Consider the following 25,647-nt stretch of genomic DNA (forward strand, 5'->3'; position numbering starts at 1 on the left):
TCTAAAACATATTTAAATTAAATTAATAATGAAATAAACAGACTGTGCGAACAAATTTTTGAATCTTACTATATTTAAATGCCAACAAATTTGTAAGTTTATAAATAATTTTAAATATCAAATAATAGAAAATTTAAATTTGAAACCTCTCAAAATAAGAACGCAATTAAAAGGTTTTAAACTAAATAGATTAGCGAAAAGAATCACCAAACTTGAATAAGAAATTCTGCGAAATATAAAACCATTCCCCACCAAAAAAAAAATTAATTTAAATATTTTGAGTGCAGTGGCTCACGAGAGAGGGTTGTGGTGGATTAAAAAGCTTACTGATTCGTAGCCAAACCCACCACCGGTTCGGTCATTTTATTTATTTATATTCAAAATCATTTTTAATTTCAAATAATTTGATCTTGCCTTTCCAAGACGACATTAACTCAGAACTTTCAAAATGAGAGAGACAAAGCCGTGTTATATGGTTGGAAGTTAGCTCTTGGGAATTGTGTCTTTAAAATATACTCCTAGTAAGTAAGTAATTTCTTAATTAATGTAATCATATTTGGTTGAACCGTAGATATTGGCTGTTACACTAAAACATGAGTTTTTTTGGGGCTAATCAAAATATACATCAACTTCAAACCAAAACAAAAATACTCCGACTAAAAAACTTAAAGTTCGCATAATATTTCAACTAATTTCTGAGTTTGTGAGGAAAAAATTGAATTGACTAAAAATTGTTATAGTTTGTGTTTGGCTATTAGCATATTCTTTACTTGATATTACCAAGTTTCTAAAAATCATATTCTTTTTCAAATTTATACTCCTGACTAAGGGAAATGAAATGCAATTCTTTCTAAAAAAAATCTTAATATACATTAAATAATACTACTAAAAGGGAATACTTTCTTTTAGTACGAACAAGAACAAAATATACGATGAAATGATTTGCAATAATTTGGACACATGAGATGTCTGGTTTCCAAAAAAAAATCGATTGGTTCCCTCCCCACCATATTCACAATGTTCCGTGCAATGATTAATCCAACTTTTGATATTTTTTATGCAAAAAAAATTATAAAGACATATCAATCGAAATAGAATAGGTTAAGAGAACCTTGTGGTGGTTTCCACCTTTGTCTGCTTTATTTATAAATTGGAAAATAAATGCAACTCACGTTCACCAGAAAATTGGGTAAACACACAGTTCACTTGCCTGAATTTAGGTAACAATTGCAACAATTTCAGTAGAAAAACATTCTTATATGGAATAGTATTGATAAATATAAATGTGGTCGTGTCTCTAGTGTAAAAATTTCTAAATTTATTTTAATCAAAGAGAATGTATATAGGCATAATTAAATCAATATGTAGAAAATATATTTAAAATTCTATGTAAGAAAAAACTTATATCAAATTCCAATTAGTATATATATGTAACAAAATATTGTTGGGCTGCATTATTCGGCAAATTGATATGATAACCATCTTTAAGTCAATTCTAACAAAGGATTAAGTAATAAAAAAATGTGTTAAAGATCATAATCATAGATAGTGCTCTAATCATAAACCTAATCCAAGCTCTGACAGAAAATAATGGCTGTCATGTGTTGGTAATGGTATGAATAAAATAATATTTACAAGTGCAAAAAATTGTAGTAGCAACATTATGTCATGATTATAAACGTTGTTGCCGCCCTACCATGGGACAAATTGAAGTGACTCTTTTTAGTGGGCTTTGAGTCTGAATCGAAATCACCTCATTATTCCAATTAAATAGTTTCATTTATTAGACATATAACCTACTTAGATTGAGAATAATATGGTAATTTACAGTTGATCAATTTTGTATCACTCCATTATTTTATTAGAAAAATTCATGCGTCAATGTGAGCGACCAATCAACCATCTCGTGAGTATGCCAATTATATATATAAAATAGGCAAGGAATCAAATAAGAACTTTTAATAATTGTGAAAATACAGTATCCTTTTAAATTCTTGATCGCAAAGATTTGTGATGCATGTATCACCTTAGAAAATGAATGCAACATCTAAATTTAAATCTGATTAGAGAAAAAAAATATATATCCATTTGTAGTGCAGTTAATGTGATTGAGAATACAATAATTTTACATTGTCGTTGCATAGTTTTTTGATGTAGTTTTGGGATAAATATAATTATTATAACTATGTATGAAGAGAGAGACATTTGTCTATTTATTATAGATTAGGGGTCAAAATCGCTTTAATAGGTAGTAATCCTACTTTTGCAGCCAAAGCCAAACAACAAAAGGTGCATGCATTTGGACTGCAATGACAAATTTATTTGTCCATGCTAAAATAGTTGTGCTTAAAGTCTCATTATAGCAAGAGAGAGAATCTATCGTGAACTTTTAGGCACAGTTTATGTTGTTATATTTGAGCTACATATCGACAACAAATCTTATCTCATTTCAGAAATACAGAGTAAGCATACTAGTATTAATTAAAAATTATGATGAATTATACTCCTTTATTCATTAGTATATTATTAAATATATAAATATATTCAGTTTTTAGGTATATACTGATGTCAATATATACGGTATAATGCAAATAATGGTATATACTGAAAGTTCAGTATATCTTTGTATGCTGCAATTTATAAAAATTCACATTATTATCACACCGAAATCTTTCATAAAGTATCATATTGTATTGAAAATCACAATACAGCAAAAATTTGATACTTTCAAAAGAAAATCAGCACGATAAGTATGATATACTAGTAACTTGTTTTGAAGAGCGTGGGCTTCCACCTCACTAAACTAAGCCTTGTACGTGTACAAAGCCCAACTCAAAAACCTTAATTACAAGATTTTGAACTTGTAACTGATTCTTGTAATCTTTATGTCATCACATATTCACATACACATGACTCATGGGAAACAAAATAGGTATATATATAATATTGGCGGGTCCGAGTAATGTCAAATTCAAGTTGGACTCATCATCATAATTAGTAGATTTTCCACTCTTAACTCTAACTTTATGTGATTACTTAGAATGGACTTCCACTTGAGAAATTCAATTCATGAGTGTATTGAGGAGACTGAGTAGTGTCAAATTCAAGTTCCAACTCATTATCTTAATTTCAAAATATACCATTATTTAACTCAATCACCTAGTCTATATGTGATCACTCTAGAATGGATGAGTAGTGTCAAGTTCAATTTCCACCAAGTTCAACTCAATCTTGACAAGTCTCACTCGTGCAATACATTTTAAAGAATCATAGCTAAATTATTTGAAGTTTGACTCGCGTAACTAAGTTAAATTCAAGTTATGCAATGATAGTGTTGTGCTTAGAGCACAACGCTGCATATAAAAGCGCGTCGGTAATTCACACGCTTGCGCACTGACGAACATGCTGTCGCTTTTTTAACGTCCGTCATTCGGTGTCCAATCACAACGTGCTTTATTTATTTTTTTAATATTTAAAACCTAAACAAAATTCGAATATAATATCGCATAATACTACTTGCTATAGCAAAAGCATAAACTAGAATATTACTGAATTTAGAGCCCAAAACGAAGCCCTATTTTATAGCCCAAAAGGTAAATCCTAGGGCTTGCAAAATCAATTCTTTAAAATTCAAGCTCGGAAAAGGAGAGAAATCCTAATCGGCAGCGATGGAAGCAGGAGACGATGGAGTCGAGAATTTTGTGGATTCCAAAGACATGCAGCAGCAGAGCAAAGCGTTCGATAAACTCACCGACCGAGTCGAGGATCGACAGCTCGACTCAACCAGAGTTCAAGAAGTCTGTAATTCGAAGTTTGAACTCTTAGTGCTATTCTTAGAATCAAATGGTTGGTGATGATCTTCTGATTTCTTTCTTGTTTGCTATTTTTAAATAATGTTTAGGCCATGGCTTCAATCTACGCATCAAAAGAAGCTGATATACAAGCTGCTAGGTTGAGGTGTGTTATTTTTCTCTTTTTCCCCCTTTTGCTCAATTTAGTTTAGCCCTATTTTAAACACGAAGTTTTATTATATGTTGAATTTTATAAAAGAAATGTTAATTTTGCAATGTGTACTAACATTTTTTAGAATTCAGTGAGCTTCACTCAATGCTTGATTGCTGTAATAAATATTTGAGCTAGAACACATGAGTTTTGGTCTTTTGGAAGATTTCATAGGTCTAGATATGCTTATACTAATGTGTAGTGAGGCTCAGCTTAAAGGAACAAACTACTGCATATGTAAAGATAAAACCACTGGAGAAAGCATTGCTAATTTTAGCAAAAAGACAAGTGTATTGATAACTTCAATCTGTTTTCTGTGTATTACAATTTGATACTCCACATCGTATTAAAAATCTTAAAATTGATGATTAAACCTATCTAAGCTAAGTGACAGCATAGCATAACCGAGAATATTGATCCATTCTTCTCACGTGCTGGATGAGCTGGAGCTCTTGGCCAATGATCATGCACCACCAGTCAGAATGTCTTTCCATGTAGGAGGAATAGGTTGAGATGCCATGGCTTCACGACTGATTTTATTCCTCTCTTTCTTAGCTTCTTGTGCATGTGCATGGCACTCATCTTCTCCCTTCTTGTTGCTTCGTTGATCTTCGCTTGCTCCTTGGTCACCAAGCTAACTGCTTTAGGGTTTTGAATCGATTTCGTAGTAGCCAGTGCTTTGATGTAGTGGAAACATATTTAGAGGAATGATGAAGATTCTTGCTGGCATTAAATACAATCATGGATTCTTGCAAGTTTTTTATCCTTGAGATTTCACAATTTTTCCCCATCAAATTAGTGTTTTTTTTATCACGCTGGTAAGATAAATCATCTCCATTTGAATGGTCTGGCATATTTGTTATCATGACTAATATGGCTGGAAGACTTTAGCAAAACTATAGATATCATGTGGTGGTGGAGAATTTTTTCTTCTCGGGCAAGTTATGGCCTGTTGATAGTTGATTGGCTTGAGATTCTAATGAATATTAGAATCTTAGTTTCATATATGATGAGCTCAATTATAATGGAGTACTTGTTTTTATGCTATTAGCTCATGGCTTGGATCGTAACTACTGTATAAGCTCTAGCTGTAGATATTGGTCTTATGGCGCTTATCAATCGAAATGTTGAAGGTGTAGGTGTAAAATTGCTAAAAAGAAGTATAATGTCATGATATTGGCATCAAAGTTATGTATGGAGTCCTTTGTTCATTCTATTTTGGTTTGTACCTTTTGAGAATTCAGAAAATTTGCTTGAAGCTAGCTATGACTTACTATGAAATCCATGTTTGGTTCTGTTGCAGGGAGAAAGAATTGGCAGCCGTTAAAATTAATGCTGGTGATGTCGACATCATTGCCAATGAACTGGAGGTAGTTTCCTCAAACTCTTGTAAAATCTTTAGTGAAAATTCACTGTGTAGTGTAAATTTCTAACTCCATTTCCTCTGATTCTGAAATAACAGCTCGACAAAAAGGTTGCAGAAAGAACCTTGCGTGAGCATAAAGGTGATGCTGTTGCTGCCATCAGATCCCTGCTCTACTAATTAAGAAAATTATGCTCGATTTGCATTTGCTGTGATGAGAAATCTTTGACAATATTTTCCATGTTTAAGACACACGCCTATGATTGTTCAGCACGTTTTTATATCATAATACAAGGATGAATTTGTCAGCATTTTTTACTAGTGTTTGTTGCGCCGGAAAGATTTAGTGTAGCTATGTGCTTGTAAAATTTGTAACAAACAAGTTTGGAACTTTATATATGGTGTATCTTGAATTGTTTTAGTCAGAGATGGACCCAAAAATGAGAATCACGAATCATTCAATCAAGCACAAATGTGAATCATGTCCTCCTCCGGAGGCACATTCAGGATGTGTTGCACTATCTGTCTCGTCAAACAATGTTGCTGGCAGAATCTGACGGCCGAATCTCCGGTGATGCTACAGTATGTGCAAGTGGGAGTAATGCTACAAACACAGCACAAGAATGCACAGCCATCTGCATCTATCTACCTTTCTTTGGCAGCAGCAGCTCGACCAGCTTGCATCTGAATTGCACATTGCCTTTGCATATCTTTTAGCTTCTCCATTAATTCTTGGAACGAAGGACGGCTTTGGGGTTCGCTACAATAAACAGATAAATTAATGCTGTGATGAACTCGGTGACTAAACATGGTTTCATCTCCCATAAAGCATGCGAAGACTGAGCGAATACGAACCTATGCCAGCAGCTCTCGATAAGGGAAGTCCACTGTGGCTCAACGTCGCTTGGAATCTCGAGGCGTTGGTTCATGAAGCCCACAGCTCCAATTACCTGCCAAGTTGCTAAACAAATCACACACAACTCTCTCTGGCTCACTGTTTTTCAAGTGTACAATTTTGTCCAGACTAATGTTACCTGCATAGAATTGAGGTTGTCCCAGGGAATCTTGTGTGTGACAAGTTCCCATAGTATCACACCGAAGCTATACACATCGGACCTTGATTATCCAAAACAAGAAAAAAATGGATTTAGAATTGAAATATTTACTTGAAACAAGATTTATTTGATATTCAGTTGGCCGTACTTCTCATCTGAAGGTTCGTTACGAAGAACTTCGGGAGCCATCCATTGAGGCTGCATTTGCATAAATGCTAGAATGATTATTCACACAGTTATAGCATTTTGAAACAAAAAAAAAAAAACAACTCTCAGGTGTCAGTTATGTACCGTGCCTTTCCCTCCCGTCCTTGTTGTCAAATACGTTTCATGTTTAAGACGCGAGAGACCGAAATCACCGACCTGTGTATGATGCATGAAATTATATGAATGAATACAAAGCAAGTGACTGGAATTGATGCGTAAAAGTGACTGCAAGCTGACCTTGACTGTCCAGTTCTTATCGACAAGAAGGTTTGAAGACTTCAAATCACGATGAATAATGGGAGGATTGCAATGATGAAGGTAATTCATGCCGCGTGCCTGTATTCGTACAAGTTCAAAACAATAATGACTAAGAAAGACTTCTTTACTTCATTCCAAAGATGCACCAAAGTTTAATGCAGTTAGAGACTTACTATGTCCAAAGCCATCTGAATACGCCGCCTCCTCTCCAATTTAGGCGAATTCCTTTGTAGCAACCGGAACAGACTTCCACTGCATTAAATAAATGGGTTCATACTAGATTGCCTTAAGGTGCAAACCCGTGTGTGAGGGATTAAGATGGATAAATCTACGCATTATAAACATACCGTGGGAGAAACTCCGTAACAATGCAAAGGCATTGAGATGAAGTAACTGCGCCCATGAAGAGGAGAATATTTGGATGTCGGAGTCTTTTCATAAGCGACACCTTGAAAACAAATACAATGAGACAATCTTTCATAATCTATAATAAAGCTTAAACGGTTCTATCAAAAGTAGTTTAAGAAAGCACACGGACCTCCTGTCGGAAGGCCAAGATCATATCATCCGAATATTCCTGCTTGGAGAATACTTTGACAGCAACATCCTGCAGAAGATTGAAATTCATTCTATTACAGAGAAGACTAGGACATTTTCTCCTTGTGTATTAAATATAAAATTAAATTACAGCAAGAAGATAATATTTGGGAAGGCCTAGGAGCATAGCTTAGTTTCTTTCTCAAACTTTTGATTTGAAAATTTACATAATGACTGCACAGTTGATCACCAACACTTTGGATAAACAAGGAAAATGTATTAGCCTAGTCAAAGCAACCAACATATCATGGTTATTTGGGCTACATTATGTGATCAACTCTACTAGAATGAAATGGGGAATAAGATAAAAAAGAACCCGGCCATATCGTGTGATTTTTAAGTAACTGATTTAATTGCAATATTTGTTGTTATCTGTTTGGTGTGGTGGGGCTGGGAGAAAGGCGAGAGAGAGTATAATGGAGTTAAAGAACATACTGATCCATACCACAGAGCATGATATACAGTTCCACAAGAACCTGCATATATATACCACAAGTTAGACGTAAGAGGTAATGAATCTCCAGCATGATCAAGTGGTAAAGCAATTCCAGAAAGAAAGAAAAAAAGTAGTAAGGTGAGAAACAAACCACCGAAAAATCATAAGTAGAAAAATCTCCACTCTGAAACCTTACAGACTGATTCATTGTAATACAGGTCCTAATTGATCATAAAACGCAACATAAAAAAGCAAATGCAGCAATACAGCTCAGATGCTATCTCTGCCTTAAAGGTTTCTAAGTAGGTGGTCACTGAGAATAATGTATACCCCAAACTTTATCCTAGGTAATTCACCTTGATATCCAGATTGTGTGTTATCAAGAAGCTAATGCTCCAAAAATGACTATCCATATATTTGAAAACACCAACCTTGTCCAATTTGTTCTCCAATAGTCAAGTCCTCCCATAAGATTTCATAATCCAAGCAGTCAGTCTCCATATCGATTTTATTAAGAGCACTACTACTCGTACTTCCACAGCTACTAGCGCTGCTTGTGCTGTTAACATTAACAAAAGATGACCAAGACCCGGGAGCCTCATTATTAGCTGTATGGTTGGTCTTGGCGGTGTGGTTTTCTGGTTTTAATGAGTCAGCAGCACTCTTTTGCGGCCCCAACTCATGTTCTTGGTTGTTCTCCCATGAGCAGCCAAATCGGCCAGATTTTGGTTCTGCCCCGTCCTGTTCATTTCCTTTCCATGGCCATGTTAAACCTTTCTTAGCAATCCAAGCCTCTGCCTTTGAGCTAAGAATCTTAGAGATTCCTGGTTTCCCTTCGCCCTCGTCACCAGAATCTCTAGATGGCTTGCCTGGAGAATTTTCCTCATGACCACCAGAGAACACACCAAATGGAGAAGGATGTATATCACCTCTAGGCGTACTAGCTCCACTTGAAGCTGCATCCTCTCGATGTTCGGACATTGCTTCTGGGAAACCATGCTCCGAATGATGACTATCATTACTCCCACCTTCACGATCTGAGTTCTCTGAAGGCCTCATTTTCGATTTAACCTTGTTGCTTACCTTAGTAGCCTACATGTGATTTTGAATGAAGTCAGCATATGCTATACATATAGATAGTACTATCATAACTTCGACAGAATAGGATACGCACCAAGTTTGATATTTTTGAAGCTATCGCTACTTGTAGAGGCTGCTGATGATCAAGTCCAAATTTTCCTGAAATGGTTCTAGCCCTGCTAGATCTTGAGCCCGTTCCCGAATCACCGAGTTCCGAATTTACCGCCTGTGCTTCTATAAATGGTCTAGAATCACTCGATACACATATAACACCAACTAAAGTCTCATCATCATCATAGAAAGGGGTGTTCGTTGCCACCGCTAAGAACCTATCTCCCCTCTTGTTTTTAACCGGAATCTGCCCTGTCCAGCTTTCACCAGCTGCCACACGACGCACAATGTTACTAGCCACCGCACTGTCTCGAGGATCTGTCAGTAGCTCGATCGCATCCTGCCCTAGAGCCTCTGTAGTCGAGTATCCATATAGTTTCTCGGCACTTTTATTCCTACATCAGACAAACACACTCTTATCTTCTCAATAAACATACTCAGCATTTAGCATAAAAACCTAATCTCATCATAATTCATGTATTTAAACTTGATAAATCCTTAAGCATTTGCTTCCAAATGTGTTACAAACAAGAATAAATTTAGCATCACATTTAACCAAAGCCATTAACTACAACCATAAATTGCCTAAAACACCAAGAATTCGGTAAATGTCTAAATTTGGAAAGTACAGTTGAGCAAAATTCAACTAACTAACCAGTAAATTATCTGGAAATTGAGATCAAATATATGAACCGACTGCCCCATCGACTGCAATATATTCAGATACTGCTTATCCGTGAGATTCACCGCCGCCGGTCCATGGCCTCCGCCGCCACGGCCGCCGCCAGCCGTCCACGAATCAGTGCTATGGCTCTCCCTCTGCAGCGGAGACGCATGCCGGAAAGTGGCGGAGCCCTTCTTCCACGCCGCCACCGCATTCCCATCTCCCGCGGCGGTCCTCCACCGCGGCACCCGCTGCGGCGAAATGGAGTGAGACCTCTGCTTCTGCCGGCGATCAGCCGCCATGATTTCAGCCGTGGAAGTCGTGATCAGCTTCGACATCTCGTGCTTCAAGTGCGCGTGACCTAATTCTAATTCATGAATCTTCTTCAGCAGCTCCTCCGCCGGCGGCGCCGAAGACGACGCTGGTTGCTCGGTTCCGCTCTCCATATTTCTCGAGACACTTCAAAAAATCAAATCTCGAAAATCGCAAAATATCACTAACCCTTCTCCAAAATTCCAACCAAACCTGCAAAAATCCAATCACGGAGATGCGAAAACTTCAACTGAAAACGAAGAAGCGAAATCAGATTTCCCTCAATACCTTTTCTATCTGAATATCTCTCCCCCTCTCGCCGTTTATACCCACGCAATGGATCTATGACTAAGATTGCCAATGTCTGCCCTTGTTCAGAATAAAAAAGTTCCCAACACTAATTCGTGTTTATGTGAATAATGTGCAATCAAAAATTCAATCTTTTTCGCGACTTCTACAAGCTACACCTTTGCCTCTGGGACTCAACTTTAATCAGATTTGTTCTCAATCACCTCGTAGCTCCCTCTCCGATTCTCTCTCTTTCTCTCTCTATCTAAACTGAATTACTTTCTGTGAGCTCTAAGCTTTAGGGGCGGTTCTTGGTTTTGGTATAATATTGAACAGATTTGACCTTCATTTCCGAGCCCCATTCGCGAACGCGGCGCGTGTAATCCACTTACTCCAAACTAGCCAATCATGGATCGAATGAGTGATGGACCATCACTGCGTCGCGCGCGTGAGGCATCATTTTCTTGTTCAGCCTTTTTCTTTTAAAAATAGGTATAAACAATTAACAACCAGCCCCAATCAATTTCATTATTTTAATGCTTTGCATTATTATTATACAACTAGTTTTTCATTTTTATTTTTTATTTTTCGAGTATGAACTTTTGTTTGATATTGTCTTCCCCAAATGTATCCCCCTATTTAGTTGAAAAAAGGATGATCTTTTGTTATCAATATCAATAAATATCTAAGGTGAAAGAAAAAACCATAATAATAAAATCAATAATTTTGGAATTTACTTTTTTTGTCGTTTTCTTTTATTTTTCTATTTTTCTGGGTGACTTCAGCCCACCTAATTTTAATGGCCTGATAAATTGCAATTTATTTTGTCCATTTCTCTCATAGTTGCGACATAAAAATAGCACCACCAGATACTGGTGGATTAATAAATATATTACTATATCTTTCTCTTATGTTTTTTTAATTATTAGTTCTAGACTGGAAATAGCACAGTGATTCCATGATCATTTCATGCGTAAATGCCAACTAGATCACACTATTTTTAGCACTTCTTGTATGTTAATGTATTGTCTTTTTAAATTTAATTTATGTGATTTTCCAGACCACATAATGCAAAAATGTTCTGTCTTCACAAACATGGATGGGCCAATTTAGTGAAACGATGGATTTATTTATCGTGCATAGTTTCAAATCAATACTGAATTAATTTTGTAATATTTTTCCTTTTAAAATATAATTAATTATAAAGCTCTCATTAGAATATGCACCATATTAGTCATTAAAGTATATTCATAGAGTGTTTTTGTTGAGTAGTAACATTTATAAGTGGTGTGCTTAAAGTTTGGTATACCCTAGTTAACTGCAAATTTCAATTCAGAAATTCTACATAAAAATAGTTTGGGTGAATAAAAATATTAAAAAATATCCTAAGAACTTAACTAAATATTAGTAGTACTATAAAAATATTTACTCTACATAAAATAATTCGCACCCATGGAGTATTATTTTCCACAATCTTTTGGGTGAATAAAATTAACCACATATAGGACAATAAAGGCCTTGATTTTTTTGCTAATATTTCAAAGAATTCCTTAATAAAAGACAATTTTATTTAATTGATTTCAGGCATATATCTTATGCTTTAATGAATTCCAAGTACGCATAGTGGACCACAATAGAATAAATGAAGATTAACTCATGAGGAGACAAAATCCATTGTAACAATTTGATTTAGAACTTGAACCAATAAGTATTCGGTTTTGGTTCGATTTTTATCTATACCGAATCGAATTGAAAATCAATTTTTTTTAATCTAATAATATTTTTATGTATGGAGTTTTATTGTTATGTGATTGAGCAATAATTTGATAAATGAGATACCCACAAAATTTCTTTATATACAATGACATCAGTATTACTAATATGATGAAAATACGTTTGTTGTACGATGAATAATATTACTGAATGACAAAAATCAACTTGTTATATGATGTATATAGTACTATATAGTACTATTGACTTATGAAAATCTATATGATACTCCTAATACAACTTTATCGTAAGATGAATAACAAGGTTCGCGACTTTTGCATCTAACAGTTGTGTGCGTAGAAGTTGAGTATGATCAATCGTCTTTAAAATCATGATATGATGGACCAGATTTTGGCGCCTAGTTTTTCGAACATATATGCCCTTTTTTAACACCAAGGTATAATGAGAATGTTTGGCCATTATCATGCAATGTATTTCCTTCAATCACATTCATCCATCCATTGATCTAAGGGATAATATAAGTGTTCAATTATGCACTAGAGAGTACAAATTAGTTGCTCTCTAATCAATCATACATACCAAATAGTATAAGAGAATATTACCTTAAAATGCAAAACGTAAAACAAAAGATAGATCATTATAAGAGAACACCTAAGGTCATTTTACTTGTTTTAGTTCATTATAGAAAATTTGGATTTTAAAATAAACTAAATGATCTAAAAACAAAAATGACCTAGGTTATTTTAAATCCGAATTTCTTATAATGAACTCAAAACAAAGTACGAATAATCTTAGGTATTCTCTTACAACGACCTATACATTTTGGTTATGCATTATGCGTTTAAAGCTACTCCCTCCGTCCGTCATTAAGAGTCCTATTTTTTAGCGGCACGAATTTTAAGAAATGTTAAGAAAAGTGAGTGGAAAAAATTTAGTGGAATGACGGCCCCACTTGTATATATTAGTTTTAAATGAAATGTGAGTGGAATGAGTTAGTGGAAGGTGAGATCCTATTATCATTTATGGTAAAAGTGATATGAGACTCTTATTCGCGGACGGACTCAAATGAAAATATGGGACTCTTATTTGCGGACGGAGGGAGTAGTTCTATATTGATTACACATTTATATATATATGTATACGTGTGTGTTTGTGTGTGTGAAATAAAGGTCGATCTATTTGCATATGAAAGAGGTTATGACATGCAAGTTGTTTGAAGTGCTTGTGGTTCGCCTTTGGGTACAAGAAATGTGGAGGTATTTTTGGTGTGTATTTGCGTGCACAGCATGATTGGAAGGCGTGCATTTCTTCAATTATTACAATCTTCGATAGAGACACTCGAACATGCAATCCAATCTAATAATTGTCAATTCCTATTCTTACTACTACTATAAAAACAATTATCTACATTTTCTAAGCATATTTCAATATATTTCCATACATTGTGACAAAAATCTAATCTTAAAATTTTAAAATTATGAACTACTCATTATTAAAATAAATACATGTGAAATTACATCAGCATTCCCCCCCCTTTTTTTTTGCTTAGGAGGCCCCAAATGCTTCCTTATCTCTATTGTGATTGGACTGTGCTACCCCAACGTTGTGATTGCCTTTTGCCTTTATCATAAAAGACGAATTTTTGTACATTGATTTCACCTATTTTTTACTACTATTACTACTATTATTTATATAATTGAATATGAAATAGGTTGCTGGATTTCTGTTTCCAGTTGTGAGTTGACATTTGAAAAATAAAAGGATAAGTAGAAGCTCATAATTTAGGTTTGGTCAAATTGGTCAGGTTAGGTTTAGTATGTCACCTACATCTCATTGCACCACACAAAAATCTGTGGTAGGTCTCATTACTTCATACACTCCTTCCCTTCTTCAATCTTATCTTCACACACACAGAGAAAAGTGATTTTATTATTCTAAACTAAAATTAAGCAGTTCCAAAAGAGGTAGTAGAATAATCCTCAGTTAGGGGAGCTTATTATATATGGTGAAATCAACCACCATCTTCCTCTAAAGTGTATTATTGTGACTGACTACAAAATGAGGGAAACTAAAAATACAACACAGGCACGAACACGAGCACGAAAGTGAACCATGAGAGGTTATCTTAGAGTAGGGCCAAGGCTAACATTCTTAGTATCAGCTGATGTATAAATATTAAAGAGTGAGGAGGGGTCAGCATACTGCTACCTCGAATCACCCAGCATTTGGCAAGCCTCTCCGGTGCAGGGGCAGATCGAGAGAAATGAGGAAGTAGCATCGTTCTGATTCAATGATGTATTGAACTTCCCCTTTCATCAGCTTCAGAATTTTCCTGCACATGCTCAGTCCTAGGCCTTCCTGAGTCACCCATCGGCTGCTGTGGAACATGTCTTGGACCAGTTCAGGCGGAAGACCTTCCCCCGGGCACACGATCCTTAATAGACAAAACACGAAATGTCATTACAGTGTCAAGGTTGCTGAGATTACAAAACGAGATTAGCAACGACAACCAAGGCATCAAGATTCATACCAGTGTCACCCATATATGAATGTGGAACTTCATAACAACACATTCACACAATTTTACACAACAAATGCACATGCTTCATGTCCTCTCGCGAGAGGCAAGAACCAAATATAAATTCTAACAGATATAGATATCATTATTTCAGCAAAGCAATGACAATTACCACTTTTTATAATACAATGTTATCAGTTTAGCTTCAAAATTCCTTGCTCATTTAAGGGAATTTATTTACCTGAACTCTATGTGCACAATGTTCACTCCTTCAGAGACTTCCTTCAAGCTTGGTCTGAGTTGAATTTCCACCCAGCCTTCGGGGGACTGTGCATATCGGGCCATGCTTATCAGAAAATCCGCCAAGACCTGTTGGACTCTAACTTGATCGCCACAGACTGTCAAAGTCTTGACTTCTTCTGGTACATCACGGATCAATTGCAGACCTCTTTCTCTCAGCAACAACATAACTTGGCTCACAACAGCGTCTATTACACTCCCAAGCACAAATTCTACACTCTCAAGCTCCAACGATCTGTCAGAAAACGACACTAAAGAAGATCAGTAATATATACTCCGTATGTATAAAAACAACTAGCACACTAAGAAAAAAGGTGGGCGGTAAAAGAAAAATAAGCAAGCACTAATTTTCTGCCAATTTAGCATCTGCTGTAGCCATGGAAAACATATTTCCTTTTTACCAAAAATAAGAAAAATGTGTTAACCAATGATTTTGAAGTTCGAAGAAAACACACCCATCCTCGATGTTTTCGAGATCAACATCCTTCATAATCTTTAACATCTGCTTCTCACAAGCAGCACTGGTCTCAAGAAACTGCTTTTGGTCTTCAGTCAAGTCTGTAGCTTCCAACAGTGAGTTGGTGAAACGGATGCCACTTAATGGGTTTTTTATTTCTTGACAGATGTAAGCAAGCTCCTTCATCTTTGAGAAACACTTCTTTTCCTGTTGCTTTTGGACTCTCAAAGCCTGCTGCAATTCAGGGCTAGCAATCTGCAGGAAGCAAAAAGCGCCAACAATCTGTCCATCCATATTCAGCCGCTTGTTTGCTGTCAACATTGCTTGCACATATTTCCCACTTTTGTTGAAAAAGGAAAACGGGAACTGATCAGCGTCCTGGCCTCCAATTGCATTGTGCAGTACAATCATGAACGTTGTCATAGCATCTGGGCCTTTGAGCCGGCAGCAACTTCCAAATATCTCCCCAACTAACATCTTCCCCAAGACATCCCCTCTACTCCATCCAGTGAGCTTTTCCATGGCAGTGTTCCACTCGGAGCAACAGGTGTTCTCATCCGAAGCAAATATAGGTGGGATCAGAGGGTTGGGACTGTGTACAATTGCTTTGTAATCACCTTGAATGTGGATGAACTTGTCCATCACCACTTTCTGGCCAGTAATGTCGTGACCAACAAAGCATACACCAACTATATTGTCTGTGTAGTCCTTGCTGCAGCAAGCGTTGACAATCACATATACAGCTTTATCATGTTGTTCGCTGCCAAATGTCCTCAACCTTAGTTCTATATTCTTATCTTCTTCACCTACAGTAGTCAATTGGTTTCCATAAGCATATTGAAAATTGAAATAAACTACTGGTATGATTACATGGACGACATTTGTCTTGCTTTATAATATCTTTAAAAGAACAAAATAGAACTTCATATGGAAAATATAAGAAATGTAATAGAATTTAGACTGAAGGGTGCCACCTCTTAGAGCATTTAACAAGAGCTTGTCAGCAACTTCTTCTGATTCTTTGTGGACAAGATCATGAACCAAGGATTTTCCCATTGCATCTTCAATGGAAAGACCCGTCAACTCTGCAACTTTGGCGTTCCACCCATTAACGCGGCCTTCAACATCTACAGCAAATATGGGAGCAGTGGCAGTCTCTATCAACCTGACCATTTCTCTGGCTACAGAACTGAGTTCATCCATCTCTTGAATTTCCATGTCCCCACCTGCGGCAGGTACCACTGCCTTAGAGTTGCTTCCATCAGCATCTCTAAATGAATCTCTTAGAATTAGCTGGAGAGAGTGTATGGCGTCCATTTCGGCATTGTCCCATGGCAGACTCCGGCTCTTGACCACTTCTAGAAATGCCTTAAACGAAGAACGGGGATGCATCCTCTGATTATCATCTTTGTCCTCTGGGTGATGCTTTGCACCACCCCATTTGATCTCTTTTGCAGTGTGGGAACGGAACCAGAACAAATAATCTCTTGACGTGATGTACGCAACAGCCATTCCACACACTGCATCACCTAGAGAGGCTGCCCCAGGATACCCAGCATCACCTAGACTATCTGTACTCAAACCCGTTGAGTCCCCATGTTCGGCCAACAACCACTCCACAATATCCTTGATCTGTGCTTCAGTAGGTGTTACTCCAAGGGGGTAATACTCCCCTTTATAGAAGAGAGCAGCTCCATCACATTTGACAAGGTCCATGATACTAGGGCTCTGTGTGATAATACCAGTTGGTGAATCACGCAGCAACATATCACACAACAGTGTTTGTGTCCTTAGAACACGTTTATCCGACAACTGCGAAGCAAGTTGTAATTCCATATTCAGCTGAAGCCCAAATGCCTGCATCAGGAATTCACAAGCATAACGAAGTGGGAAAGGAATACATCTTGCTGATGTGTGATGCCCAACAACCAAGCCCCACAGCCTCATTGAATGCCTTCCTTTACCACCATCTTCATCACTTCCATTGATGATAACAGCCAATGTCAACGAGGCAATAGATCCCATATTCGCCATGTACTGGGCATGGCAACCATGAGGCGCCCTAAGCGTCGAACCAACCAAACATAAGGGCTGCATCAGCGCCTCGTCCTGAATGACCTTTAGAGGAGTTGCGTGACAGTCCACAATCATCCTCACTCTATTCTGCTTAAACAAGAACCTCGAAGCCTGTGGTATATCTGTAGAAGGATAATGCAAACCAAGATACGGCTCCAAATCTGGCCTCTTACTCTCAGCGACAACCTCACCATGCTCATCCTCGTGAAACTTATATACCATAACCCGATCATACCCAGTGAGCTCCCTCACACTCTCAACCACAGTATCACACAAAATCTTGATATCGCCACCAGGAAGTGACTGCAAATGGGAAATGGCTCGCACGGCCAGCTTCTGCGACTGGACTGCACCAGCAATAGAGAGCGCTGGGTCCTCAGTCCTTGCAGGCTCTAAATCAATCACAATCCCTACATCTATCCTATGCAGAATCGCGTAAAATGGCTTCCCGGAGCTCTTGGAATGAATCCAAACAGGATTCAACAGAGTAATCTCCCTTGCCCCAAAAGCCCTCTCCAACAGCACAGAGCTGGAGGGTGTGAAAAGGCTCCTCACATCAGTCCCAATCGTCAAGAACTCCGGCTTCTCAAGAATCGGGACCGACTGCGGAGTCAAGGCCAGCATTTCACGGGCGTTCTCAGAGTAGGCAATCACCCTAAAATCAGACTCGTCCACGGCTATCATACAACCAAAAGGCTGAATGAGGCCGCCACGCTGCATTTTTGACAAATAAGCAGTAATCTGCTGCTCAGGAATAGATTGATTAGTAGTCCTCACACTCTGTGAGTAATCAAAGGATCTCCCAGACTCACCGGATTGCTCGAAAACCGCATGAAGCCTAGCATCCGCAGTGAATTGCGCCACAGCCTTACTCATAGATTCCCCTCCCCTGTTTAAGCTCGAATTATGGTTAAAATTGCGGCTTTGATGATGGGACGTACCTGAAGACTGAGCTTGTGAAGTATTCTCCTTTCTCCCAGAAGCAGCCATCTCTTGGAAGAAAAAACACTCGCAGATTGAAAATTTCAAGAAAATGATGAGGTTTTATTGAAAGGTAGATTCTTGGAGCAGTGATTGACTGAATTTGTTCTCCAGGTAGACATTTCGTCGAGCATGTTGTCAGCAGTCATGTTCTTCCCGGATTTCAAGAAAATCAGGTAATTCTAGATCGTGAAGCTAGTTAATCGAGGCCTAAATCTTATCTAATAAAGAAGAAGACGGCTTTCATTCATACGTGAATGAATGCTTTTTCATTCAATTAGAGATTCAATTTTGGGAGATGGGGACCTCACTCAACTTTCATAAACATTGTGATCATCACATCACGTGCTTTTAATTTTCATGTCTAATACAGTTAAAACCAGCATATGATAAAAGTGAAAACTTTCTTTTTTGTTTTTACCTTTTTCTCTTCTTTTTCTTCTACATTAAGATTCTCTGAGTTAGATTCGTAATCAATATGCTTGTTCAATTATAGTAATTTTAATTTTGACTTAGAGTTGTACACTTTGAAAAGTGATTATTAGACTTTTTATGATCTAAAATTATTTAATGATTTCGGGTCATCAATAGTGTGTGTGTGGTCAAAATATATTTTTATTTGTTTGAATTATTGAGTTGGAATTTGTTGTGGTGTTGGATTGTGTGCAAAATTTAGACAACAGAAGCAGAGAATCTGATTGCTCAATCTATGTGATGTAGGGCTCTGCCCACGTTCGAATACCAGAATCACATGTTTATTCCTTTTTTATTTGATTTTCTAATTAAACTGAGAATTGAAGCACACACCGTTCAACACGGATCATGTCATTTCACTACCATACTACTGATTGACTTATAATTACATACTCCTAAAACATTTATCATGATCACACCTTGATTGAGCAAGGATAAACAATCAAATTTTGTACAACCAAAATAAAGTTATATTAATAATTTGATGTATTAGTTATATATTAAAATTATAAATATAGTAAGTGGATAAGTTAAAAAGACTTATTAGCCTTTAACCTCATTTGTTATATTTATATTTGAATTTTCTTTCTATTATTTTTAAAATTTGAATTAAAGTAGGCACTAGTTACATATATAATTCTAAAAAAATAAAAAAATAATAAAAAATCATAAATATATAACCACAATATTATGCACTTTCCATGTACTATATATGTATCTAATATTTTAATTAAATTCATAAATAAACCTATTTTTTTGTCAAATAAACAAGAATTTGGTTGTACAAAATTTGGTCACATAGATTTATTGATCTTAAATATAGTAAAAAAAATCCACAATTAAGGACGTGGGTAGTATATATAACAGACTTTTTTTGTATAGACGCTATAATAGACTTGTTGGAAAATAATTTGTTAGAAAATAAGCAAAAACATGTTTGATAGACTCTTGTTATTTATCTTAACATTCATTGTAGTCTTGCATCATGCCCTCTCCTTCCACTGCTGTTATCGCTATGTCCACAGTTATCGAATGCACCGTGTGCATTGCCCGCAACAATGGTTCGGCTAGCGTCTTTTAGCCATCTCTTTTTTGGCGGCAATAGTTATCTTGATTTGGCCGATTTTTGGGTCAATTGTTCAAGGGATAGTTGAGGGTATTTTTGGTGATCGATTGTTGGTTCAATTTTCTTGGCCAAAATGATGACACGATAGATGTCGCCTGACCGGACCACCTTTATTGTCTCGGGTTTCATATATGCTATTCGTTTGTTTGGGCAATATTTGAGGGATTGTCGGCTTGTTGATTCGATCTTTTAGCTAGACTTGTGACGTGGTGGATGCTGCTTGACCGGACCACCTTCATCGTCTTGATTTGATTAGAACTTTATTTATAAAAAAAAATTAATTGAAGTTCTTTTATTTTATAAAAATTTAAATGTTAATTTATCAAATAATCTATATAGCCTACCGGACATTTTACTATTTTAATCTTGTCTACCAAATAACAATGTGAAAACTAAAATTTCAGCTATGATAATCTCTTACTACAATACCCCCTAATCTAGACACGGTTTTTGTCTTGAATTCAATCTATCACGGATATCAGACATACCCTTGTTGATCATTTTGGGTGGTTTGTTTTGTTGTAGAGGTGGGAAATGTATAAGAAGAAAACAAGAAGCTATCAATAAAAAAAGTGGTGGGACAATCAATCGTGTCCATATTTCTCTTTCAGACCACATTCTACCCACGTGAAATCGTACAATAATTGATACCCCATCACCAACATCAAACACTTACCACTCCCAATCCCATCTTCTTTATGTTATCTCATCTCCATCACTTCATCAATTCTCACATATTCCTCCCATCGATCTTGCAGATGCTATACTCGGATTAAAATTAAAATTAACAATGGATCATTCATTCATAATTCCAAGTTTAAAATCAAGAATCTAGTAAAAAAACACACACAAAGTTCCTCAATCTGCAGTTTAGCAGTAGCAATATGCATTGGCCGGCCTTTTTCTTTCACTTGGTGTAGAGAACATCTTCCCACGGGTGGCGGTAGAGGGGCTGCTTCAGCCTCTTCTGGTCGAACGTGTGTCTGAACTCGAGCAATGAATGGATGATTGTTAGGATGGGATAAGAAGGTTAATCGGTTGATGGTTAAAGAATTGACAGTAAACTTACCCGATGAGACCAATGGAGCGAGCTAGTACGAAGAGGCCGTTGAGGTAGCCAATGCCAACGATTTCGTCGATTTCTTGCTTGGTGAACATGCCGCTACCTGCGAGAAGGTCGAGGAATAGGGAACCAATGGCGCCATCGACGTTGAGGACTAGATTGTTTGCCTTTGAGAGAGTGTACGTCTCAACTTCCACCGCGTACTCCATGTACTTCACGGATGGGAAGTTGGTGCGTGCAAACAACTGTAGCAACTCCACTCTCTTGTCTCTGTTGTCACCCCTCTTGATTCTTTGCAATGGGGAAATACATAAAAGAACCAACTTCAGTAACGAGTTTGAAGAGTTCGATGATCAAGATAAGGATAGTTTGTGTACCTATGGCCGATACCAGGGACGCGAATGCCCTTCTTTTTCATGCTTTCGACAAATTCATAAGGTGTAAGGCCCTGAAAGGAAACAGCGTGTGAATCCACTTTCAGGAATGAATTTTTTCAAGTCTTTTTTATCATATCAACACATCAAGAATCATAACTAACCCTTTCATAAGCATCCTTGAAGTATCGAGCAGCATCATCAATAGCACCACCGAATCGCGGACCAATTGTCAACAAACCTGTTACAGAAGCAGTCAAGTCATGTTTAGTGGCAAAGAAAAACCTCAAACATCACAACCTTTTACAAATTGTTTGAAAGAAACGCAAACTCTCCTCATGACGCATGATAGAAAAAAATTCTGATTTCAAACTTAAACTTACCCGAAACAAGACTAGAGACTAGGTCTTTTCCAGCCCTGGCAGTTACGATGGTGTTGTGAGCACCAGAGACGCAGGGACCATGGTCGGCACAGAGCATGACGCAAATCTGTTAAAACCAACCGCAATATTGAGTAAAGAGCTGAAGATCACAGGGGGAGGAAGGGAGGGAGAGCGAATGCACAATAAATCACCTCAATAAAACGTGTGCAGTAACGAGGTAGGCTTCTTTTGAACCACAATAAAGAAATGACATCACCCACACCTAATCCTTGTTCGACAATGGAAGACATCGGGACACCAGCATAGGTTGGCTCTTCCCCTGCGAGTCAGTAGAAGTCGAGGCTGAGATATGTTTCCTATGCAACAACATTGTTTGGCATCAAGAAATGAAGCATAACAAGTTGAAAAATACCCCTATCATCAGAGATTGTGGAAATAATATGCGTTGGAGCCCGAACTTTTCCACTTTTGATTGCTGTGTTGAGATCTTCCGGTATTTGAGGGGGTGTAATCTCCTTGACTGGTGTGGTTTTGCCTTCCTCAACCTAATATTGGAAAGTAATTTCAGCAACAGCTAATAATGAAAAATATAGCAGCAATCGTATAACCAGACACTTACCAATTTCTCGAATGTTTCCTTAATTGCACCTTCAAATGCTTCATAAGAGGTTGGGACTGCTGCTCCAGCTTCTCTCAGGGCTTGGTTCTTGGCCTGTGCAGACTCCATTTCACCACCACTCTTAGCCCCCTATCAAAACGACCAAAGTTTTAGATGTCGTCATGTCGATATCCACAGATTCAATACCGTAGAGTAAATGTTCTTAAGATAACTGCTTACCGCATGACCGAATTGTACTTCTGACTTGAACAATGTAGCACATGTTCCACTAACCCAGGCAACCACAGGCTTATTGATTTTCCCCTGTTTAAGGGCCTCAACTAAGGAATATTCATCACGTCCACCAAGTTCTCCAAGAACAACGATCATTTTAACCTGTTACATGGAGGAAACCAAGATGATCCATCATCCCTATTGTTCAATTCCATTAAGAGAACGATATTGGATTGTTAGCTGATTACGAAGCTCTACAGAACAAGTTACAAATGACAGAAATATGCTGTACCTGAGGGATATTGTTAAAGCGCAGGACATGATCAGAGAGTGTCGATCCAGGGAACACATCTCCACCGATCGCAATGCCTGTGTAATTCAAGACTAACATGACAATCCGGCGGCAGTCATAACTGAAATTACAACAGGTTCATATTTTTCATACCTTCATAGATTCCATCTGTGACCCTAGCAATGGTGTTGTACAATTCGTTAGACATACCACCCTGTAATAGAGTAGTTTAAGATCACAATAGATTTACAAACATATGCTAAAGTTCGTTAGCAAAAGGATTCTAGAATGCATCCAAGCAGATTAAGTAGGCTTAAGATTCTAATTGAAGCAGATCTTTATATCTACATGAATAAGCAAAACGCAAGTAGGAATCTCTCAGATGATCACGCACAGATTTGGAGACAAAGCCAACAGATCCGGGCCTGTACAGCTTGCACTGAATTATGTTATCGATTGTTCCAGCTGTGTCACCTATCTTGAAAGCTCCAGCTTGGATACCTCCAACAGTAGCAGGACCAATAACAACCTAAAAATGTGATCCTTTATGTTAGGAACAGATATCTGATAATAACAAAGAAGCATACAAGATGCATTACGAAGGAAATATTTTTATGACGAATCATGACAATGAAGTAACGTTAGACACCTTATTGTTGGCTTTAGCATAAGCGATTAGCTGCTTTGTGTCTGACTCAGGGACACCTTCAGCAATAATAGCCACAACTCTAATGGTTGGCTGCTTCAGAGCAGCCATAGATGAAGCAGCAGCACTGCAGTATACAAAATTGAATAATGTTAACTGATCGCACAAGAAGCAAGAAAGAGAGGTCAAAGATTTTCTTAATCAAGAAGGCCAACCTTCTGTATGATGCAAAGTTAATGAAGACATCAGCTGTAGGATGTGCAGCACAAGCAGCTTCAATACTGTTTCATTGCAAAAGGAACATAAAAATATCAGTGAGATACTAAAAAGGCCTCGTTTAGGCAATGACTAGATTATTGGTTTTAATAAATGAATGAATGCATTAAGAGTTGAAAATAGTCTCCCTACTAGTTACTACAGAAGAAGTAAATGAGCAAGGAAAATAGCACTCACGCAGTGTGAACTGGAATGGCAATTTCCTCCTGACCAAAAAATAGCTTCTGGAATCCCTCGGAACCAGGATTAATAATTCCAGCAACAGAAGGTGTTTCTCTCCCTGATCAGCAGACACAAAACGGACAAGTCAGTCAATCTCTTTTAAACAACTACAAGTGGAATTCAGTTTTTCATAAGAAGTCACGTGATCTTTCACTAAAGACATACCACAGAGGAAATCAAAATCAAGCATCCGCTGAATCGGGAGCTGCTTGTAGTTATAAAACAGAGCTTGGGTGGTTTTCGAGAAAAGTTGTCCAGTCGCCATGGTGACTTCAGAAGAGCCCCTGTTTACCCACGCACAATTAGAAAAAGGCCAAAGCAAGAATCGTCCACAGAAACATGATGGACATTATAGGATCACACTGAATATTTGGCTAACTTCTTAAAAATGAACGAGGAAAGCATCCTAGATTACAAATCATATCTCATTTTGCATGGGATGTTACTGTGTAAAAAATCTACTTCCTCTAAACTCCAACTCTATTCCTAAAAAACGCAAAAACCAAAATTTTTAACTCACATTTTGATAAAGAAAATTAAAATAATCAAAAGAATAATAAATTCGAAATTCTTAAACACAAATCAACAATCCTATTTTCTTTCATTAGGAAGAATCTTTGGCGAAAACAAGAAAATTTGGCTAAGTGTAACATCTAGAGTTATTCACTAATAAATTGCTGAAACAGCAATCAGGCAAGGATATATATACATCACACATGAATTGAAATGCAAGTTTAGTTGCTGATAAGTTCAACTAAACAATTGGCAGGACGTTCTAGGCTCCAAGAAAATGCAATTAAACTAGTCTCCAACACAAAGAGTTGTTTGATACATGGATCCCTATAAATCACCAAAATTTAGACAATATACCAAACCATCACAAAACACCTACTAGCATCCTCCTAACTAGCAATGTCCCAATATAAGCTCAAATACAACTAATTTTGATCAATAATTCACTCAGAGATCTATAGCTCAAACAAATCAAATGCAAGGCAACATAAAAAAATCACACCAAAAATGCACCAAACAACAGATCACGCCACATTAACCATAAACCCACCAAACCATGCACGTGAAAAATAGAAATGCAATAAAAAGCTGTGATTTTTCGCACAAAGATCGGGTTCAAATAAATTGAAATTGAACCGAGCTGAGCAGAGACGAGAAATCAGTGAATGAGCTACCTCGTAAACATCGAAAAAGAGAGAAAAGGGGAGAGATCCGATCAAACCTTTTGCAGTTGTCCGACAATAGATAGGAATCAGGGAAAAGGCAGCCAAAAAATAGATCCAAGAATCAGAGCGGAAGACGTAATGAGGAGGGCGGGGATTGGGATTTATAAGAGACGAGGGAATGTGTTGGTGAGTGTGATTTGTTAGCTGTAGCAGTTTGACTGGGGTAAAAAAATTGAAACTTGAAAGAGATGAAGAGAAATTTGGATGGATGTGATGATGAGGTAGGTGGATTGGATGGCTGGTGTGCTTGACTTGCTTGGAAAATCAAACAAGTACTGCTACTCA

General features: G+C 37.2%; 5 protein-coding genes across 7 annotated transcripts in view; 2 read left to right on the forward strand and 3 right to left on the reverse strand.

The window, feature by feature from the left end:
* Nucleotides 1-25,647, forward strand: part of LOC125205431 (universal stress protein PHOS34-like) — a 57,514-nt gene that overhangs the window by 20,095 nt on the left and 11,772 nt on the right. The gene's annotated exons all lie outside the window — the stretch shown is intronic.
* LOC125204905 (DNA-binding enhancer protein-like protein) lies at nucleotides 3,606-5,790 on the forward strand. Its single transcript, XM_048103678.2, has 4 exons — nucleotides 3,606-3,797; nucleotides 3,902-3,957; nucleotides 5,306-5,372; nucleotides 5,465-5,790. The coding sequence occupies exons 1-4, from the start codon at nucleotides 3,669-3,671 to the stop codon at nucleotides 5,543-5,545; spliced, it is 333 nt and encodes a 110-aa protein (XP_047959635.1). The 5' UTR covers nucleotides 3,606-3,668; the 3' UTR covers nucleotides 5,546-5,790.
* On the reverse strand, nucleotides 5,734-10,662 carry LOC125204904 (uncharacterized). Of its 3 annotated transcripts, none has more exons than XM_089060602.1 (13): nucleotides 10,374-10,662; nucleotides 9,765-10,298; nucleotides 9,093-9,504; nucleotides 8,350-9,010; nucleotides 7,918-7,958; nucleotides 7,424-7,492; nucleotides 7,233-7,333; nucleotides 7,059-7,137; nucleotides 6,712-6,963; nucleotides 6,569-6,618; nucleotides 6,400-6,481; nucleotides 6,221-6,315; nucleotides 5,734-6,125 (listed from the first exon to the last, which is right to left on the reverse strand). In XM_089060602.1, exons 2-13 carry the CDS (start codon nucleotides 10,217-10,219, stop codon nucleotides 6,011-6,013), a joined length of 2,412 nt encoding a protein of 803 aa, XP_088916728.1. In that variant the 5' UTR covers nucleotides 10,220-10,298; nucleotides 10,374-10,662; the 3' UTR covers nucleotides 5,734-6,010. The 3 variants fall into 3 exon arrangements, with proteins under 3 accessions (XP_088916728.1, XP_047959633.1, XP_088916727.1); XM_048103676.2 differs by having other exon boundaries at nucleotides 6,712-6,783; nucleotides 6,865-6,963; nucleotides 9,765-10,662; XM_089060601.1 differs by having other exon boundaries at nucleotides 9,765-10,662.
* Nucleotides 14,073-18,765, reverse strand: LOC125208315 (phytochrome B). The gene is made up of 4 exons (XM_048107896.2): nucleotides 16,354-18,765; nucleotides 15,378-16,185; nucleotides 14,864-15,157; nucleotides 14,073-14,538 (listed from the first exon to the last, which is right to left on the reverse strand). Exons 1-4 carry the CDS (start codon nucleotides 18,443-18,445, stop codon nucleotides 14,319-14,321), a joined length of 3,414 nt encoding a protein of 1,137 aa, XP_047963853.1. The 5' UTR covers nucleotides 18,446-18,765; the 3' UTR covers nucleotides 14,073-14,318.
* On the reverse strand, nucleotides 20,809-25,601 carry LOC125208316 (ATP-citrate synthase beta chain protein 2). Its single transcript, XM_048107897.2, has 17 exons — nucleotides 25,359-25,601; nucleotides 24,290-24,408; nucleotides 24,080-24,182; nucleotides 23,842-23,907; nucleotides 23,630-23,753; nucleotides 23,375-23,509; nucleotides 23,134-23,194; nucleotides 22,981-23,057; nucleotides 22,695-22,850; nucleotides 22,476-22,604; nucleotides 22,269-22,401; nucleotides 22,048-22,175; nucleotides 21,857-21,962; nucleotides 21,638-21,714; nucleotides 21,477-21,547; nucleotides 21,106-21,390; nucleotides 20,809-21,019 (listed from the first exon to the last, which is right to left on the reverse strand). The coding sequence occupies exons 2-17, from the start codon at nucleotides 24,387-24,389 to the stop codon at nucleotides 20,944-20,946; spliced, it is 1,827 nt and encodes a 608-aa protein (XP_047963854.1). The 5' UTR covers nucleotides 24,390-24,408; nucleotides 25,359-25,601; the 3' UTR covers nucleotides 20,809-20,943.

The sequence above is a fragment of the Salvia hispanica genome, chromosome 6 (assembly GCF_029641045.1).
Source record: "Salvia hispanica isolate PSC_SH4W2 chromosome 6, Shi_PSC_v1, whole genome shotgun sequence".
Taxonomy (NCBI): Eukaryota; Viridiplantae; Streptophyta; class Magnoliopsida; order Lamiales; family Lamiaceae; genus Salvia; species Salvia hispanica.

What these genes read in the sequence shown, in the direction of transcription:
- LOC125204905 (XM_048103678.2), top strand. Translation starts at nt 3,669, where the DNA reads ATGGAAGCAGGAGACGATGGAGTCGAGAATTTTGTGGATTCCAAAGAC. An exon ending in ACTCAACCAGAGTTCAAGAA is followed by an intron (nt 3,798 to 3,901) that starts GTCTGTAATTCG and finishes AATAATGTTTAG; the next exon opens with GCCATGGCTTCAATCTACGC. An exon ending in TCATTGCCAATGAACTGGAG is followed by an intron (nt 5,373 to 5,464) that starts GTAGTTTCCTCA and finishes CTGAAATAACAG; the next exon opens with CTCGACAAAAAGGTTGCAGA.
- LOC125204904 (XM_089060602.1), bottom strand. Translation starts at nt 10,219, where the DNA reads ATGGAGAGCGGAACCGAGCAACCAGCGTCGTCTTCGGCGCCGCCGGCG. An exon ending in GGACGGGAGGGAAAGGCACG is followed by an intron (nt 6,619 to 6,711) that starts GTACATAACTGA and finishes ATGCAAATGCAG; the next exon opens with CCTCAATGGATGGCTCCCGA. An exon ending in ACAACCTCAATTCTATGCAG is followed by an intron (nt 6,316 to 6,399) that starts GTAACATTAGTC and finishes GCAACTTGGCAG; the next exon opens with GTAATTGGAGCTGTGGGCTT.
- LOC125208315 (XM_048107896.2), bottom strand. Translation starts at nt 18,445, where the DNA reads ATGGCTGCTTCTGGGAGAAAGGAGAATACTTCACAAGCTCAGTCTTCA. An exon ending in CTCGAAAACATCGAGGATGG is followed by an intron (nt 15,158 to 15,377) that starts GTGTGTTTTCTT and finishes GTTTTCTGACAG; the next exon opens with ATCGTTGGAGCTTGAGAGTG. An exon ending in ATTGTGCACATAGAGTTCAG is followed by an intron (nt 14,539 to 14,863) that starts GTAAATAAATTC and finishes TTGTCTATTAAG; the next exon opens with GATCGTGTGCCCGGGGGAAG.
- LOC125208316 (XM_048107897.2), bottom strand. Translation starts at nt 24,389, where the DNA reads ATGGCGACTGGACAACTTTTCTCGAAAACCACCCAAGCTCTGTTTTAT. An exon ending in GCCATTCCAGTTCACACTGC is followed by an intron (nt 23,908 to 24,079) that starts GTGAGTGCTATT and finishes GCAATGAAACAG; the next exon opens with TATTGAAGCTGCTTGTGCTG. An exon ending in AGTCTCTAGTCTTGTTTCGG is followed by an intron (nt 21,715 to 21,856) that starts GTAAGTTTAAGT and finishes CTTCTGTAACAG; the next exon opens with GTTTGTTGACAATTGGTCCG.